At 41.2% G+C, this 18,050-nt stretch overlaps 1 protein-coding gene across 9 annotated transcripts in view; it reads left to right on the forward strand.

The window, feature by feature from the left end:
• EHBP1 (EH domain binding protein 1) overlaps positions 1-18,050 on the forward strand; it is a 226,647-nt gene that overhangs the window by 40,793 nt on the left and 167,804 nt on the right. For all 9 annotated transcript variants that reach the window (XM_061461391.1, XM_061461386.1, XM_061461387.1 and 6 more), the window contains exons 4-5: positions 4,129-4,224; positions 14,478-14,531. In XM_061461391.1, coding sequence (XP_061317375.1) covers positions 4,129-4,224; positions 14,478-14,531 — 150 coding nt within the window. The remainder of the gene's footprint in view (positions 1-4,128; positions 4,225-14,477; positions 14,532-18,050) is intronic.

The following is an 18,050-nucleotide window of genomic DNA, read 5'->3' on the forward strand; positions in this document are numbered from 1 at the left end:
GTAATTATAAGGAAAAGTGGTGCACAAAAGGCAGCCCTCAAGTGAGCTAGTCTCATCTTCTATTCAATCAATGTATTGCCATCAGTTGAACTAGATAGTTTAGTACAAGAGTTTCAGCAGGGCTGGGAAACGTTACTTCCACGATTAAGCCACTCATAAAATTAAGGCCACTCTTGTGCTTTCCAGCAGAAAGTACTGGAGAACAAGACTTCAGTTTGTCTAGACCATGCATGAGGTGAGAGGTGTGAGAGACTCTGCTGTTTCGTACAAGCAAGAAGTGGACACTTGGCAAGAGTGGAGAGACTGACCTTGCTGATAATAGCTTAAGCAGTACCAAATATTGAGAATGGAGACAACTGTCAGAGTGCTGTCTTTGTGTTTGAAGTTATTGACTATTTATTGAAGGCTGCTTGACAACAGATTTGGTACTTTCAGAAGTGTCTCAGTAATTTGGGGTACAGTTTGTAAGCCCTTTGGTGTGTTCTATGTGCTTTATAATATGGAGCTCTGAACATTTTGATTATCTGGCCCCTGTAAGTTGCTGATTCTGATCTATTTTTAAAGACTCTTCCCTTCTCATTGAAACCAGAGGCCGAAACTGCAGAGGTGTCTTTCCATTTCAAGCCAGCAGAACAGTTATGATGTTCACAACATCACGTACAGTGATGTTGTCCGGTACCTTGCAAAGCTGGCTGTATGGGATTGTAACTGCTGTTATTTTAGAGAGAAACCTGGGGAAACATCTCAAAACTGGGTAGCTTGAAGCGCCCATGTGAATCTGTAGGCTCACTTCCACGTCCTTTCTTAAACAGTCCTCAGTTTTGTGCCAGAGCAATGCTGTAGGTTGGACAATGTCATTCACAGCCCTACTCTATTTATAGGGTATTTCAGCAACCCCTCCTGTAGCTCCTGTTTCCTGATTTAAAAGGACTTTCATGCTATGCTGTGTCCTGTCATTTTCCACTGGCAGGGAGGAGAGGAGTTGCCTTTCTCCTTGAAATGCAACAGAGCATTCCTGCTTCTTTTTCCAGGCCATGGCTCTTGTCCCTTGGATACATCAGATAAGTCTGGCAAAGGGAGGGCTGTGATTGAGGAACCTGCTGCTGGTGGAGGTCACTTCTGCTTAGCCACTTCTGTTGCCTTAGCTTCAGAAACAATGGACACGGCTAGTGAAGGATAATAGGAGATGAGAAAAAAGTGGGCCTAGAAGGCACAACCCAAGGGGAAATCAAGTTAGAGGTGAGGATTAGGGTGGAAACGTACTTCACGGATGCAGTGCTTCACCTTAATACATTGACTGACTGAGCCTTGACAGCAGTCCCCTGTCTGGAAGTGTTAGGAATTCTGCTTTGCGGAAGTGGCCTGACAGATCACACATCAAGGACCAGGCTTATAGTTTGGAAGCCGAAAAGGTTTTTTAACATAGGCCAGATGTAACTTCAAGAAACGGCAGCACAGAGGTCACTGACATGGGAAATATGTGTTAGAATAACATTTTCGATGTTAATTTTAAATTGTTGTTGTTAGCTCTTCCTCTGTGTTTTCCTCCCTTTGCTTTCCCCTTTCCCTTTCTCCTTCTGATGTTACCTTTTTCTGTCATGCTGTTTGTGTGCTACAGTGTTTATTTTTTCAAAGCCAAAGGTGGACTTAATAACATTCAGAGCAGCTTTGCTTTGAAAGCTCACTAGCTAGGGCTTGCCTCCTGGTTATCGCTTTCAGTGACAGAAAAACATATATATCCATGTGTGTGTTTATTGTGTTTCACGAACTTTCCTGGTGGGAAGCAATGCTGATCAAGGACTTGAAGTAAAGCGTTGCCTGCACCAGTGAATGGTCATTTTCTAGTTTTTATTTATAAATGGAACAAGCGATCCTCGGCTGAGCAGCCTGTCAGTGCCTGGACCTTGGACATCAAAAGTCTGACATATTTGTCAGGATTGGTCAAAAGCAGCAGGAAAATGCAGGTTCCAGACACGCCATGAGCTCCTATTAGCTTTGTGAAAATTGGTATTTGGAAAGAGGATGGAGTGCTCCTACAGAGGAGAAGTTGATTTATCCTATAGGGTGCAACATGAGGACAGGCTGGCTCTGATCTCTGCCTTGTGCCTGCTGAATATTGTTCAGGCAAGCTGAGAACAATCCTGGGAATTGCGGGTCCCGTGAAAGGGAGATGCCTGAGTGGCTGTGGTAGAGGTACGACTGCTGTGGTGTGTGTTGCTGCTCACAAAACATCTTTTTCTTATGAAATACGCTTGCGGAGTAAAGCTATGAACAGTGTTGTTTGCTCAGCTATTCAGAAATACATCCAGGCCTGCTTTAGAGTAATGAGATTAGGCTGAAATTTGCGGACTTCAAAATAGTAGAAGTTGGATTCTTTCATGTTGCCTTTTTTAAAATTCCTTTCTTCAGATGCCTCAAGTCATGTTATTAAAGTTTACTCTGCAAGCACAAAGCATAGAGACTTACTGCAAATTCTAATCTAACTAGGCGTCTTAGGGAGCTGGAGTTTTAATCAGTGCAGCAAAGATGGAAAGACTTGTGATAAAATCACAGCAGAGCTGGCAATGTATAGCAAGACAGTAAAAATAAGGGGATGGAAATGTGTGCGCTGTGTACCTGTAGCTGTGGAGACAGGTAGGGCTCTCTCCTCTAGTGGCTGTGCATGCTGGATTCTGTCAGCTGCTTCCCCATTCCTCAGCTTCACATCTCTTCCCAGCTCCTGTCTCTCCTTTTGTCCTTCCTCTCCTCGTCCCTGCTGCCTTAGTGGTTATTGTCACCTGCAGTTAATCTGCAGACCTCTGCTCTGTGAGAATTGAGGGACTAGAGGAAGAGTGAGTACACTGATGGTACCTGTGATGCCGAACACTCCAGTGGAAGTCCAGCTGTGAATGCAGGAGGGCTTATGAAGCAGCTGCCACATATGGTGGGGCTGTCACATATGAACCTGGCATCGGGAGCACGCACTGGTTATAGTACCCAGCAGCAGAGAATTTTTGCCTCTCTGTGAATCCGACTGTTTCACCACCTTTGTCTCCCACTTTGGTGTAGAAAAGTCATGTTTAAAGTTGCTCAGGTTACCTGAGGGTGCCTGAGAACCTGAGGCACAAGTCCTACTAACCTTAATAAGCAAAACTTTAGTTTAGTAAGCGCTCTTAAGCTAAAGTTCCAAGTGTTGTAAGGAGGATAAAACTGCAATGAATGATGCTGTAGGATTAAAAATAGAAAAGAAAAACACAAAACAAAACCCAAGTTAATTGGCTTCAGGTAACAGGAAATAGATTGTATGTTCTTTTCTGGTAAAAATTCCACAGATTTCTAATAGTGCCGCTGCTCCTCAGCAGTACTTGAGCATCAGCATCCCTCCGTCATTTGTTTTATGGCATCACAAAATACGTTAAGTTGAGCTTGGAAAAAAGTATGCTTATTCTAAAACAGAAATGCTCGCATGTTTTGGTTCTTTTTCTAGCACTAAATGTTAAAATGTAAGTGAAGACTATACATGAATCCAAATTGATACTGAAAGGCAGACAAGTTCTCAGTCCAACTGTTGTTTTCATTAGCTTCTTTTAGGTGTAGGTACCATAACATATCAATCCTTAAGAATGTCAATGTTTTAATAGCTTTTAATATGTATTATAAATCATTGTTTTCACTTTTCTTTTTCTTAAGTAAAGCTGTCTTTTTGCTTTATTTAGGTGTAAATGTTAAGCCTGCACTAAGTGCTGTACTCATTCGCTCTTTAAATAAAAGCATTCCTTCATCTGGGTAAAACAAAAATAAAACTTCGCTTGCTGAAGAATATCTGGCTTTATGGCCTCATTTTTTTTGCAAGGCTCTGAGTGCCCTGACCTGTTCTATGTACTCACAAAACCAGAATTTAGGACTTTGTGAGAAACAGCTTTAAATCACTGGAAAAAAAAATCCAGCCAAGCCCGTTAGTGATCTGAGTTTTCTTACTGTCATTCTTAATGATGTCCTTTATGGTCCTCAGTAGAGTCATACATTTTGGAACACAGCCTTTTCGGAGTCAGTGACATATTATTTCTACTTACATGCACTGGGTCCTGTGGGAATTGAATCAGCACTTTTATAATGGCTTTAAGATAACTGTTTCTCTTCTTCCTTCAGGCTCACAGCTGGCAGCCTGGAATCAAGAACCCGTACCGCGGGGTGGTGGTATGGCCTGTTCCTGAGAATGTTGAAATTACTGTGACGCTCTTTAAGGTATGGGGGTTTTAAAGCAAAATCTTTTCTATTTCATAAACAGCATAGGAAAATGCTATTTGGAAATGTCAGATTATAATGGCAAGGCCTAATCTTTCTGGGTTTAAGTCATTAACTGCACAGCCTTATGTCCTCAGCTTAAATCTGGGAGAGAAGGATGGTCTGTTCCCTGCCAGAGCTTACTTTTGTAGTTTAGTTAACGCACTGAAATATCCCATTGAGCTGATTATGGCGAGTCACTGGCATAGAATTTAGAACATGCGTAACTGCGCACGTAGTACATGTGTAAGGGCTTGGCGTGGGTTAGTCTGGTTGGTTTTCTTTAAATACTGTCCGCCAGAAGTTGTCACAACACAGTCATTTCTAGACTTCCTTGTTCAGGTGCAGTGCAGTGACCCTATTTCTTATGCTATTGACTAGGAAACAGAATCCAGCTCTCAATTTCACAGTATTTAGTATGCCACACAAATGAGTGAATGCAGGGTACTGGAATAGTACAGAGAGCTATGAGATTTTACGGGGATTTTTTTTAGGAGCTGGATTTTTTCTATTAAAAAAGAAGCTTTTTGTGTGGCTGTGAAGCAGGAGGAGAAACTGATGGTTATGCTAGAACTTATTTCCCAGATATCATTGGGCAAAGCCTTTTCTGCAGAAAGATAACAATGCAGCTTTGCATGTGTGACAGTGTAGGAGGCTGCCCTGGAGGCTGAAGATTTCTGGGATTTTCATTCCATTAGTTTGTTCCTGTTCTTTGCTCTGGTGTCTCCAGGTACACTCTGGTGGTTGTTATTTATAACTGCTCCCTTTACAGCTGAGGGCAACAGTAACGTACTTTTTTTCTAATTAGTAATATTTATAATTCCTTTGTCTTGAGGACTTCCCTGAGCCACTGCTTGGAAGTGGCTTTTGATTAGCTTTAGAATGTGAATTTATTACTTGGCTCATTAAGCCTAAAAAAGGAGTTTCTCTCTCTTTTTTTTTTTTCTTCCTTTTTTCTTTTCCCCTTGGGATCACCAATGAATAGAAATGTCCCAGGTTGGCAGTGATGCTAACTGTCATAAACTTGTGTCTCCTCTTAGTAGATACATAGTGTTCGACTGAAGTTCAAAAGTTCACTAGCAAAAATTGTTTGCCTTGGCATGCTTTGAGGGTCTCTGCTTGAATTAAGAACTTTAGCACAATTATGTGACTATGCTGCCTGTCTGTATAATATGAATATGGTTATGTAATGCAGTAAATGTTGCTCGATATTTGGAACATTTAAAGTGAAGCAGAAATGCGCACAGTTCTTGTGTATGTGATAACATGTTACCTGAGGAAGGAGAAATTGGGTTTTTTGGGTGCAGCTTTGTGGTCTTGGAGTAAAAGTGTCTCTCAGCCTTCTCCTGCCGCCTCACACTACCTTTTTATTCCTACCTGCACCACTTCAGGGTTGTGTTGAGTAGCACAGCATGACAATCTTACAGTTGTGCCACTGAGACTCAGGGCTAGGACCATATAGTGAGATGAGGGAAGGGCCTCTGGAGCTGGTGCTTGGTATTGCCGTAAGCTTCGTTTTACCCTGCAGGCGGATGTGTTCATTGGACTTCTCCTCCCAAAAATGAGCCTGCCCATTGCAAGGGTTGGTCTGGTAGGAGCATGAATGACCACCCTGTGGCTGTGCCTTCTGGCAGTGGTACATACTGATCTCTGGGGGAGTGAGCACTGGGTGTTAGAATCAAAGCACTGGGATCGCACAAAGAGGCATCATGTGGTCAGGCAGCTTTTAATGTAAATCTGTTCTAATTGATCCTCTGGCTCCTCATCATGAAGGCCTGTTAAGTGGTCAAACCCACTTTTATCTCTGTGAGGATATGCAGGTGTAGTACGGAGCAGTGCTTTTTAAGCAAGCTAGGTAATGTACCAGCAGTGCTCTATCTCTGAGACCAGCAGTGTGCTGGATAAATGAGCTGAGTGATACGTGATCACAGGCAGAATATGGTGTTGGCTCAGTGCTACAGCAGCGCTCAAGCTGTAGAGTGGGGTATGTCCTAACACCCAGAGAGCTGGCACTTCTGTAGCTGGTATGTTCTGGGCAAAGTTGGTCAAAAAGAACTAGCTGGTTTTTGCACAGCTGTTGCGTTGGCTAGTCATTGCTGGAGTAGTGGGAAGGGAAGTATGTAATAGCACCCTCCAGCAGCCTTTTTGGGAGCTGACTTACAAGTCAGGTATTTATGTTGTTCCTTCCTCTGGAAGGAAGGAGTTGAAAATACTGAAAGCAGTAAAGGTAAGACAAAGACTGCTGCTCATCTTGCAGTTCTGTCAGTCTTTTTAGAAGCCACTGATATGCAAAGGAGAGTGACTGTTGAATATCTGGCACTTTGCAGTAAGCACACTTAGCATGGGCATGTTGTTTAACAAACAGTACTTGTCCTCTTTCATTACAACCCGAGAAGCTAAGGGAAGCTGCTGACTCTGTGTCCACACTGGCAGAGCCCACTGATGGGAGCAGTTTGCTCTGACAGAGCTTTGTAGCAATCACAGATAACAAATTAGGGCAGCAGTGCTGTTTGAAATAGACGTGCAGGAAAGGGAAAGAGCAGACTCCAGAATAGACAGCTACGTGTTTTGGGAAATGATTCACACAGTAGTGGCTGTGCATTCGTAAGTGGCTGTTGAAATGTGTTGCTGGTGGGATTAGCAGATAAGTCGAGGTTTCAAGTGCTGATGAGAATGTTAAGAATATCCTCTCCAGTAGTCACCCTGGACACTTGAGAGCTGGCTAGCAAAGTGCCTGTGATCAGTCAACAGACAAGATATTTTGTCTTATCTGCACATCCCTATTTTGGGTGTTAGCCTGTTTCCAACAGTGTATTTGTTATTCTTAGGCAGGCAGAGCTAAGTATTGATGAGACTATAACCTTCATTTAGAAAAGTAATTTCAAATAAATAAAAACTTTTTGTTTCATTTCACTTCATAATGGGCTGTTGGTAAGATTTTATAATGCTCTGGAGTCATGTGGGGAAAAGCATCAAATGGATGTATTGATTCAGCTTCCCTTGACTAGCTCTAGCTCCTGCCCATCCAGACAGCTGAAGTGCTAATAACAAAAAGTTCCATCTGTTCCCAAAGTTTTAAGTCCTTCCTTTGCCATGCTCTATGTTGGCGTTTGGTTATGCTGTGGGTTTTTCAACCAAAATGTGGAGAAAGAAACAATGTGAAGCAACAAACCTATTGTGCATTTTAAGTCCATGATTTGTAGTGCTTTCGTGGAAAGATCCACAGATGTCAGAAAACGAGGCTGAATTCCCATTTTTTGTTGTTTCCATGGTTGCACTCCAGAAGTTAATTTTTTGCATTAGCAAGGTTTAGCCATCATGTATGAAAGCTTGTATACTTTTCCATGGCTTTCTGTACACATACCTCTATCAACTGAGAGGAGTTTTTACTGCCAGGCAAGCCCAGTGCTTTTAGTGAAGTGAAGTGAACATCAGTTCTCCTGTGAGGAAATAAGTAGCAACATCATTAGTTTTTTAGCTTAAACACAAATTGAACTTCCCAAGCAAAACTCTTTCTTCTTCTGGAGTAAGCATGCACTTTGCTTCATTGGATTACAAAACCCACTCATTTTGTCAGTAATAGACACTGTTTATCACACTAATGTACTATTGCAACAACAGGGAAGATTTCCAGCTGTTCTTTCCCAAGTTTGTAAAAGATATTTTTAAAAGGCATAGCTTTCTAAGCACACAAAAAATAGAGTAAAATAAGAAAAAAACAGATGATAAAAAGAGAGTTGTATTGCTGAAAGTATTCCCATCCCTACATATATCTCTCAGAATAAATCCAATATTATCTTTCTTGAAAGCCTGAGTCAATCATATGCTGATTTTATAATGCACTAGCAGGAACACTGCAGCAGAGCCAATATCGTGTCTTAGAGAAGGAAAAAAAAACTTCAGTAAAGCAATTTCCCACAGCAAAGAGCAAATCAAGGTTCAGAACTTACTTGTTTCAGTTTAGGAGAGGCTAGTGGCTTGACTGGACACTATGGAGAATATTGATTGTATAGGAGGGAGAAACAGCCCTGTAGAGAAGACAATGTTGTGTGTCACATATAAGAATCAAAAGCTCATGGAAGTGAGCATGTTTGCACACTACAAAATTAAATGTTCACTATTAGTGTGGGGACTAATTGTAAAAAATATATTTAAAAAAGGAAAAAAGTCAATCCTTTCTAGCCCAGAGGCTTCGCAGGGAAGTGTGAGCTGTTGAGCGTGGTGTGGTGATGTACAGGCACAGCTTTGGCACTCTGCTCAGAGCTGCCTGATTTCCGGAAGCTCAACAAAAGCTGATCAGAGCTGTATATGATTTTCTAGACTAATCAGACTTCTGTAAACAGCATTGAAAGCAACAAGAATTGGGTCAAATTTTGAGTCTTCTGCAGCTTCAAACAGCCAGATACAAAAGCTGAGGACAGATGCTGGAGTACTCAGAGCATCTGCTATAGGTCACTGATAGAGGAAGATCACAGACCCTGTCATCATTTGATCTGATTCAATATGACAGCCCCTAAGTAGTTATTCCCCAAGAAGAAAGACTGAAGATTAAGGCTGGTATGAAGTGATCTAATTGAAAGGCAAGCTTCAAAAGACAGGAAAGCTTAGGGAGGAGGCATGTGGAAGGAAAGGAGGAAAGGGCTAACAGTCTGAAGATCTTCCCCACTCTCTCTGGCTGCTAATGAGGAGATGGGGCAGTGCCTTGTTTGCTGATATGTCTTTCATTCCTGTTACAAGACATACACAAATAACTCTGAAGATAACCTAAGCTACTGGAGAAGGCTTACCTGTCTTCAGTCTTCTGAAAACACCTTATACACTGCAGATAGGATATAGTGTTTGACAGAGCTCTTTGTGGAATGGGCTGATGATGGACTGATTAGCAGAGAACGGAAAAAGTTAAGAGACACATTCCTTGTTGGTTTTCCCTTTGCTGAGCCCAGAAGAGTTGTCTGTTTTCAGGCATGTGGTTAGGGTCACAGGAAGAAGCTAATGAGTGGGACTGCAGAGAAAGGTTTGTAGGACTGAGCTTGTTGAGGGCTCTAGCATATTTCTAGAGAAGCAGCTACCGCAGTCGCTAGGGCAGTGTGAGACTGGCTCAGCTTTTACTGTCAGACCAAAGTGCTCCACTGATCTTGAGATTTGGAGAAATTATTATCTAGGGATCTCACTGTAGAACTATAAGATGATGGCCTGTGCTTTGCACAGTTCCCTGCTATTGGTTTCTCACCTGAATGTTACTTTTGAACACTAAGATATCTTACCAGAACAAAAGAAAAGAACAAGCAGGATGGAGACAGGGAAAGAAGGCTCTAAAACTTAGAGATACTGAAGTGTTATACTGAGAGACAAATGCTTATGGAAAGAGAAATAGGAAAGTGGGGCCCATCTCTTAATATTAAGAATGATGATTCTTTTTACACAATAAAATGAGGAGGAACAACAAACTCTTCAGTCCATTTGTCCAAATACTGTTTCCAAGTCAAGGTAAAACCATAATGACTATTGGATCGATTGTAGTAGTTCTGCATCTGTGGTATGTTGGTAAAGAAAATGGGTGTTATCAGGAAAAAATGGGTCTTGCCAAATCCGTTTGTGTTACAGCAAGGTGTGAGACAAAATACTTAGAAAAATACTGGAGGCAGTTTGTTCCTTGAGCTTTTAAGGCAATTTTCATTATCATTTGCTTTCAGGAAGGACGATGGGAAGGAGGTCTGTTTATAACTCTTGTCTTCAGGTGTTTCCAGCAGTGCATTTTCAGTGTTTACTTGTATCTGCTTGCAGGTGTGGTGAAGTTTTGGGTGCTGTGTTATCAGGGAGGGCTTTCATACAGTGAAAATTTCAAAGGTTGCTCTAACCATTACTCCTAGGGTTGTCATTCTTTGTGATGGCATTTTTTTTCTCTAAAGAGTAGTCAGGTGTATTCAATTCATCTCATGACTTTTATGGGAAATGAATGGAGGATATGGGTTAGACAGTGAGGGAAGTATATATTGTTATGTGGTTTGTTTTTTTTACTGGTATTTACCCTCTTCAAATCCAAAATAGATGAAAGATTAGCCACATTTACAGAAACATCACTTTTTATGGAAACCACCCATGGAAATGTTAGCCTAAAAGGTGAAATGGTGGTTGCAATAGAAACTGTGTTGTAACTATAATCATATAAATACCTGTTAATGCTGACTGCATAATACAGTTATAAGCTGGCTAGAAATTAGGACTGTGCATGCTGCTCCCTGGGCTTCCATTAAAAGCATTTTAGTGAGAATAGTGAAGCCACTTACATGTCTGTTGCAAGGAAATGATGAGGCTTATATGCATAAGCTTATTTGGGCTTTTCTGTTTCTAGATGCATTTGAAGACTAACAAGAAATGTGGCTTTAAAAAGAATAGTGATCTGGATTTGTCTTTAAATCTGAACTATCTTATATATGCAAAGTATAAAGTGTCAATATCTTAGCATATTCCATGCCCTTTGAACTCATGGTAAGGCTGTTCATTAGGGAAATCCTTGAAGATTTGAATTATCTGTTATCCCGGGTGGTTGGCAGGGAGTTTAGGGGCAATACACTGGCATTTATTTTTCAGCAGTGTTCAAAACTTGTTTTAAAGTGCACGCTAAATTGTTGAATATTAAGAAGTCTTTTCATTATACAATATTATTTTCATAGAATCAACTAGGTTGAATAAGACCTTTAAGATCATGAAGTCCAACCATTACCTCAGGACTGCTAAGCCCACCACTAAACCGTGTCACTGAGCGCCTCATCCCCATGGTTTTTGAACCATTGCTTCCAGGAACGATGGTGCTTCCAGAACGATGATTCTACCACTTCCCTGGGCAGCCTATTCCAATGCCTGACCACACTCTCTGTGAAGGAATTGTTCTAATATCCAGTCTAAACCTCTCCTGGCACAGCTTGAGGCTGTTACCTCTTGTCCTGTTGCTTGTTGCTTGGGTGAAGACATCAGCCACTTCCTGGCGCTATCCTCTGTCAGGCAGTTGTAGAGAGCGATAAGGTCCCCCCTGAGCCTTCTCTTCTCAAGACTAAACACCCCCAGGTCCCTCAGCTGTTCCCCATCACATTTGTGCTCCAGACCCTTCACCAGCTTCATTCGCCTTTTCTGGCCCCGCTCCAGCACCTCAATGTCTCTGTGGTAGTGAGGGGCCCAGAACTGAACACAGGATTCAAGGTGCAGCCTCACCAGTACCCAGTACAGGGGAACAATCACTGCCCTGGCCCTGCTGCCAGACTATTGCTGATACAGGCCAGGATGCTGTTGGCCTTGTCGGCTGCCTGGGCACGAGCTGCTCATGTTCAGCCACTATCAATCAGCACCCCCAGGTCCTTTTCTGCTGAGCAGCTTTTCAGGCACTCTTCCCCAAGCCTGGAGTGTTGCATGGGGTTGTTATGGCCCAAGGCAGGACCCAGCACTTTGCCTTATAGAGCCTTGTACCGCTGGCCACAGCCAATGCACCCACCCCGTATAGTTACCTTTGCAGAGAGCAGAATTTGTTGTATCAGATTGTCAGAAATACTCAGCAGAGTACCTGATTCTGTGGCCTTTAGAGATGTGAATCAATTTTGTTGCCATTGACAGAGGAGCTTTGTTTTTCTTTATAGATTATTGCCTTGCATAAATGAAACAGCAATTGATTTATTTGTTACATGGGATAAAATACTGGGCCCTGACTTTGCAGTTTGATGTCAACCTGCAAGCTTGCTTTAAGCTTTTGGTGGAGTTATGAAAAAAACTGAGCAGAGTGAAATATGTAAGAGTTTAGTCACTTACTATGGAGTGATTTATTAAAATACAAAGTGATTAATGATTCTATTAAATCTCATCATGTCATTTTATGATGTGTCAAAGGAAGCAATTAAACAAAAAGGTAATGCCCCAGGTTAACTCTTGAAAGTGATAAGAATTTAATAGCTGGATTATATCTTTGGAATTTATACAGGATGCAGCAAACCAGCAGGTATCGTGCATGTTATCTGTGTAATACAGAACTCCATAAACCTGATTATTGCGATCAGTACATAATAACCTGATATTAGACGTGCATTAGTTGGAGCATGGAAATAGTCAGTCATGTAATTTCGTATGTATCTACTTGCCCATCTGTCTTTATGGCTAATGGTACAATATAGTTCTTACACTCATGTACAGTATTTAAATTATTCTACTTTTTTTTAATTAGAAAGATTTATATATCAAACCACATTAGTTTTGACAAGTTTTTAGAAGTATCTTCTATTTTTTTCATTGAAACATCCTGTTGTTGGAGTAATGCATTTTAAAACACATATTGCATATGATGCTCGTGGTTGTAGCTATTAAATATTTTAGGTAATAATGGTACCGGCAGTACGATGTGGTGCTGAATTTCTTCTGTGAGCGTACTGAAGCCCAGCAGGACTCCTCATGCAAGGAGAGCCAGTGTTTTACAAGGGGTCTGCAAAGCAGTGAGCCCCCTTTGCAGGACTTTGTAGAAACGACTGCAATGGAGGGGAGAGGATGATATCATAGAATCAGAGAATGGTTTGGGTTGGAAGGGACCTTAAAGCGCATCCAGTTCCAGCCCCCTGCTACAGGCAGGACACCTTCCACTAGACCAGGTTGCTCCAAGCCCTGTCCAGCTTGGCGTTGAACACTGCCAGGGATGGGGCAGCCACAGCTTCTCTGGGCAGTCGGTGCCAGAGCCTCACCACCCTCACAGGGAAGAACTTCCTAATGTCTGATCTAAATCACCTCTCTAATATCCTCCTAGAAATGTTACAGTAGTTCATTTAAATGTGAGGTTTATTTAAGAGCATGTTTTTCAATTTTTTTGTGTGCTGGAAAAATAAGAAAATTACTATTTTTACTATTTTATTGTAAGCTTGTTACAAAAATCTTTTGTGCATTTGATGAGAACTAGTTAAAAGAACCATCTGTAGTACAGTGATACACTGACTTTGTGTGTGTGTGACTTCAAGGAAAACTAAATGCAGTAACAATGGTTAAAGCAAAGGCTAAGGTAATGTGTGTTGAAAAGATTGAATGTGAGGCTTGTAGCAGTCTGGAAAGAAAGAAAATATGGTACCAATGGAGAGAAAGTAGAAGTAAAATATCTTGATCCATTTTGTTAATTTACAGCAGCAAAATGGGATTGTTTCATTGCTTGGTGTGGTATCGGGAGCAGGCTCCAAATAATAGCAAGAAAACTGCAGGTGCTGAGGGGTGTTATACATAATGATGGTAAATGCTGATTATGGGGAAGTGGCATTTATGTGCATATGTGTAAAGCATGCTAAGCATCAGAGGCAAAGGAGTAATGGAGTGGTTTCCTATAACTAGAAATAATGGGATAAAATTGAGGTATAGTAAAATTAGGCTTCGTGTCTGAAGAAAGCCTAAAGCCACATTCTCTTAGTGTGAGAAGCTGTTTTGCAAGAGGAGTAGAAGTTATTTTATAACAGTTGCTCAGAACTAGGATTGGATGATAAATTGATGTATTTTAAGTGGGATCCTTGATACAGGCATGAAAAGAATGACTTAATGTCTCCACTGTTACCTTAATTTCAGACAATACAGACCACACCAGCAGATTGAAAGCTCATTAAATTGGAAACAAATGCCAAATATATGAACCTCATTGTTATTTATCTTCCTGTTGGTAAAAAAGCTCCTCACGTGTGATACAACAGAAATGTTGTAAAGTAAGGATGATAGGTATTTAAGAAATCTGCAGTCAAATGAAGTGCTATGCTGAAGCTTTGACTTTTGGATCTCTACTTGTGCTGATGAAGCCTGGGCATGTGGAGGTGGGGGTTATGCTGTGGTTGATGTATGCCTTCTCATACCAGCAAGATGTAGATTTGTTGTGGTTTTTGGGAGGTGGGACTTAAGAATTTGAGAGATTCATGTTTTGGGATTTTTTTTTTCTTGGTCTTGGGTGAAAAGAAACAGAATCACAAACCTTTATCAGGATCAGCCTCATGTTTGTATCTGGAGGAGTGTTATTAAATCCTCACTGGTAGTTTTACTGCAGCTTGTTCGTCATCTTATTGACATCCATTGAAGCCTACATCCTAGCTAAAATAATTCCCTCTGTCATCTTTAGTGGGCAAAAATATTTTTATGAGTATATGAAAGTCTTGGCTGAGTTGCAGTTTCTTGCACCCTGGATTACTTTTAGACTTAAGTTCTCTGGTTTGTTTTTCTAGGATCCCCATGCTGAAGAATTTGAAGACAAAGAATGGACGTTTGTCATAGAGAATGTAAGCTGGAATGTTATGTTTTATGGGTTTTTATATGTGTAAGACTTAATAATTTAAAAGATTAAAGGGTGTCCAAATGCTGACAAAAGCTTGAGTAAAATTTGAGCTGCTGAACCACAGTAAAGCCTTGCTCTATTATAATAAAGGCTTATTAAAATACCTGTTGTTATGTTACAATAAAAATACAGGAGAGGGGAACACTATACTACACTGCTTAAATTCCTTCCCTGTAAGCATCAGTCTTCCTTGCATTATTTTGCTATGAGCAATGGAGTAAACAAGTTAGAGCTGGGTTATGACTCATTGTTTTATGGGTTATGACACATTATTTTTCTAAGAACATGGGAGTGAGCAAGTCAGAGCTGAGTTATGACATCTGTACATCTCAAAGAGCAGTCAACCCTTCCCGGTTTTGAACGCCACTCTTTAGCGAAAAGCACTGTTTCATCACCTCCATTTTATAGGTGAGGAAATTGAGGGAGGGTGGAGAGGTGGGACCAGCCATGGTCGCCTAAGCAAAGAGCAAGAGAGTCATGATGTGCCCCCTGCTCCGTGAGATCCCAGTCTCTTTGGGTGGGAGTAGTCTTGTGCACCCAGTTTTCAACCCAACAGTTCAATCCTGTGAGTCTCTGACTCCTCTGAGTCAGGAGCTCCCAGAACTTCCCGGAGAGCTGAGCTCCTGAAGGCTGTACAAACAACATGCTTTGCCAGACAGCAGGGCTTAACGCTGCATAGAGCAAGTGCTTCATGAAGTATTTTTTTCCTTTCCTGTCTCTGCCTTTGGCTGCAGCCTCTGCTCTATGACTGCCTGGGCTGTAAAATGTGGAAGCTGCTTTACCTGAGTTTCCTTGCAGAGGAAAGTTCTTTTTGAGTACATTTTAAAGGACTGTGGTATCAAGAGAGTGTGTTTCTCTCATTAATGGGCTGTTTCTGGTAACATGATTTAATTTATGCTGATTTAAGCAAAAAGAAATATTGCTCTTTTACTGAGTTGCAGTAGTACCACACAGCAATGAAGTATGGGCAAGCAATGGAAATTGCATAGGTTTTGTTTGTTTGTTTTTCCTAAAACTGCTGCTTTTTCTTTGTTGTCAATATTAGAAGTGATTTGCAAGTCCAAAGCTAAGGTTTATTCTGATTGCCAGTGACTGAACATTTAAAAGGGCTGAAGTGCTTAATTTATACTTTTGTTTTTAAATGTCAAGTTTCTATTTTCATTTATGAGACATTATGAACACAAAACACAGTTTAGTTACTGCTTGCTGGAGTTTCCTTTTCTTTCTCAGTTTATTTTAGTCAGGGAAGTCTCCATCATCAGTTGTCACTGTAAAAGTAACTCTGGATAAAACAATGTCAGTATATTTCTCAGCCAACTCCTGTGGGTATAGTTGGATTTCCTGTGACGCTGCAGCAGATTTCTTTCAGAAGTTTATAGTGGGTGTGTAGAGTTAATGTCCTGCTTCATAACTCAGTGCTTTATTTCACATGTGATTGTATGATATATAGAGGGGGCAGTAGTAAGTCTGCTGCATGCTGCTCTTGCTCTCTGCCTCAAATCTACATGTTGCAGTAATGCTTGCAGGGTTGGGAGGTTGTTCCAGTTGTCATGCCCCAAAACACGGCCTCTGCAAAGCAGGTGGAGATGGTTCCAGTATGTATCATAGAATCATAGAATGGTTTGGGTTGAAAGGGACCTTAAAGCTCACCCAGTTCCAGCCCCCTGCCACAGGCAGGGACACCTTCCTCTAGACCAGGTTGCTCCAAGCCCCGTCCAGCCTGGCCTTGAACACTGCCAGGAATGGGGCAGCCACAGCTTGTCTAGGCACCCTGTGCCAGAGCTTCACCACCTTCACAGGGAAGAATTTCTTCCTAATGTTTAATCTAAATCTCCCCTCTGATAGTTGAAAGCCATTCTCCCTTGTCCTGTTACTGCTTGTCCTTGTAAAAAGTCCCTCTCCAGGTTTCTTGTAGGCCCCTTTTAGGTACTGGAAGACTCCTTCTTACAAGGTCTCTCGGAAGCCTTCTCTTCTCCAGGCTGAACAACCCCAGCTCTCTCATCCTGTCTCGGTAGGAGAGGTGCTCCAGTCCTCAGCATCTTCCTGGCCTCCTCTGTATCAGTGATGGTGTAATCTTTTGTTGTGTGCAGACTTACTCTTCACAGCCTCAGTTATGTCATTAGTTATTACCAAAAGAACTGCCAAATAGTCATTGGTAGGCAGATGTTTTTATTCTTGCATTAGAAGATATATAAATATTATCCTAAGAATAGTAAATTTAATAAGTAGGTTTACCGCAAAAATGAGAGGTAAAGCGGCTCTAAACCTCTCCTTTCAATTCCCTCTGTTTTTCTAAAATGAAACACGACTGAAAGCTGTAGATAATCCCAGAAATACCTGGTCTGCAAATACGCTTAAAGAGCTGGAGAAACTCGTTTCAAGAGTAACAGCACCACTCAGTGGTGGATGAAAATATGTCCGTCTGTTCCGGCAAGTAACAAATGATCCAATGGCTGGCTCATTTCACAGGACAGAACAGCCACTTGTTAAAAATGTGGGAGCTGGGGAGGCAGGAGGTTGAGGTCCTCTCTCCCTAAATTGTACACATTTACCCATTTCAGCCTTAAGATATAAATTTCCTGCTTTTAAATGAACATATTTGTCACTAAACCCGACACAGGTGGCATTGAACCTGACACCGCGGCAGTCACCTTTGGGGAAGTGTGGGGGCATTTATGGTCCCTTGGAGGCTTTTCCTTTTTGTCCAAGTCTGTTTTCTGTCCTCAGAGTTTGCCAGGTTTCCCTTCCTCCTTGGCAAGCAACGCTCAGAATGGAAAATACTTAAGCCTGAAAAGCTTATGGCCGTTCTTTCATTATGAAGTAATCTGAGTTCTGCTAAAAACATTTATTTTGAGGATTTTTTTGTTACTATTAAGCGATAGTCTCTAAAATAATTTTGTAATGCTTTGGTATGGCTGAACAAAGATCAGCTAAAAGAGATCTCAGCTGAAGTTTGATGCTTCAGCTGTGAGATGCTACCAAATTCAAAACAAGATTATTCTGGACTTTGAAAGGAATTTTTAAGTAGTGCTGAGGTGATTGGTGCAAGATAAACATGCTATAAATGAAAATGAAGGAAGATACTTGGGTTTCTTTGGTTGTGTTTCTTCTTGTTTTGGTTTGGGTTTTTGTCTGTTGTGTTTTTTTTAATCCAGCAAATACATGCACTTCGTGATCCATCACCTTGGTTATTGTAGGATTTATTTCCTTTTGTAACTGTATTTTTAATGTCTTAGTCACTCCATATTCTAGTAAGGGAATCTTTGTCATCTGCTGTATTTCTAATCCATAAATAATTTTACCATAGCGCACTTTCTTATTTAAATGTTGATATTCATTTTCTGTCAGCCTTTTCCATGTCTTTACTTGTTGACAGCTGCATTCTCTGTATATTTGCTGACAAGTTTTTTGTCTCTAATTTCATCTTTGTTTAGCCACACATATTTATCTGTTTCTTCTTCAT

Source organism: Pezoporus flaviventris, unplaced genomic scaffold (genome assembly GCF_033815535.1).
Source record: "Pezoporus flaviventris isolate CSIRO_AGI_PZ_B2104156 unplaced genomic scaffold, CSIRO_AGI_Pfla_v1 ptg000031l, whole genome shotgun sequence".
NCBI lineage: Eukaryota > Metazoa > Chordata > Aves > Psittaciformes > Psittacidae > Pezoporus > Pezoporus flaviventris.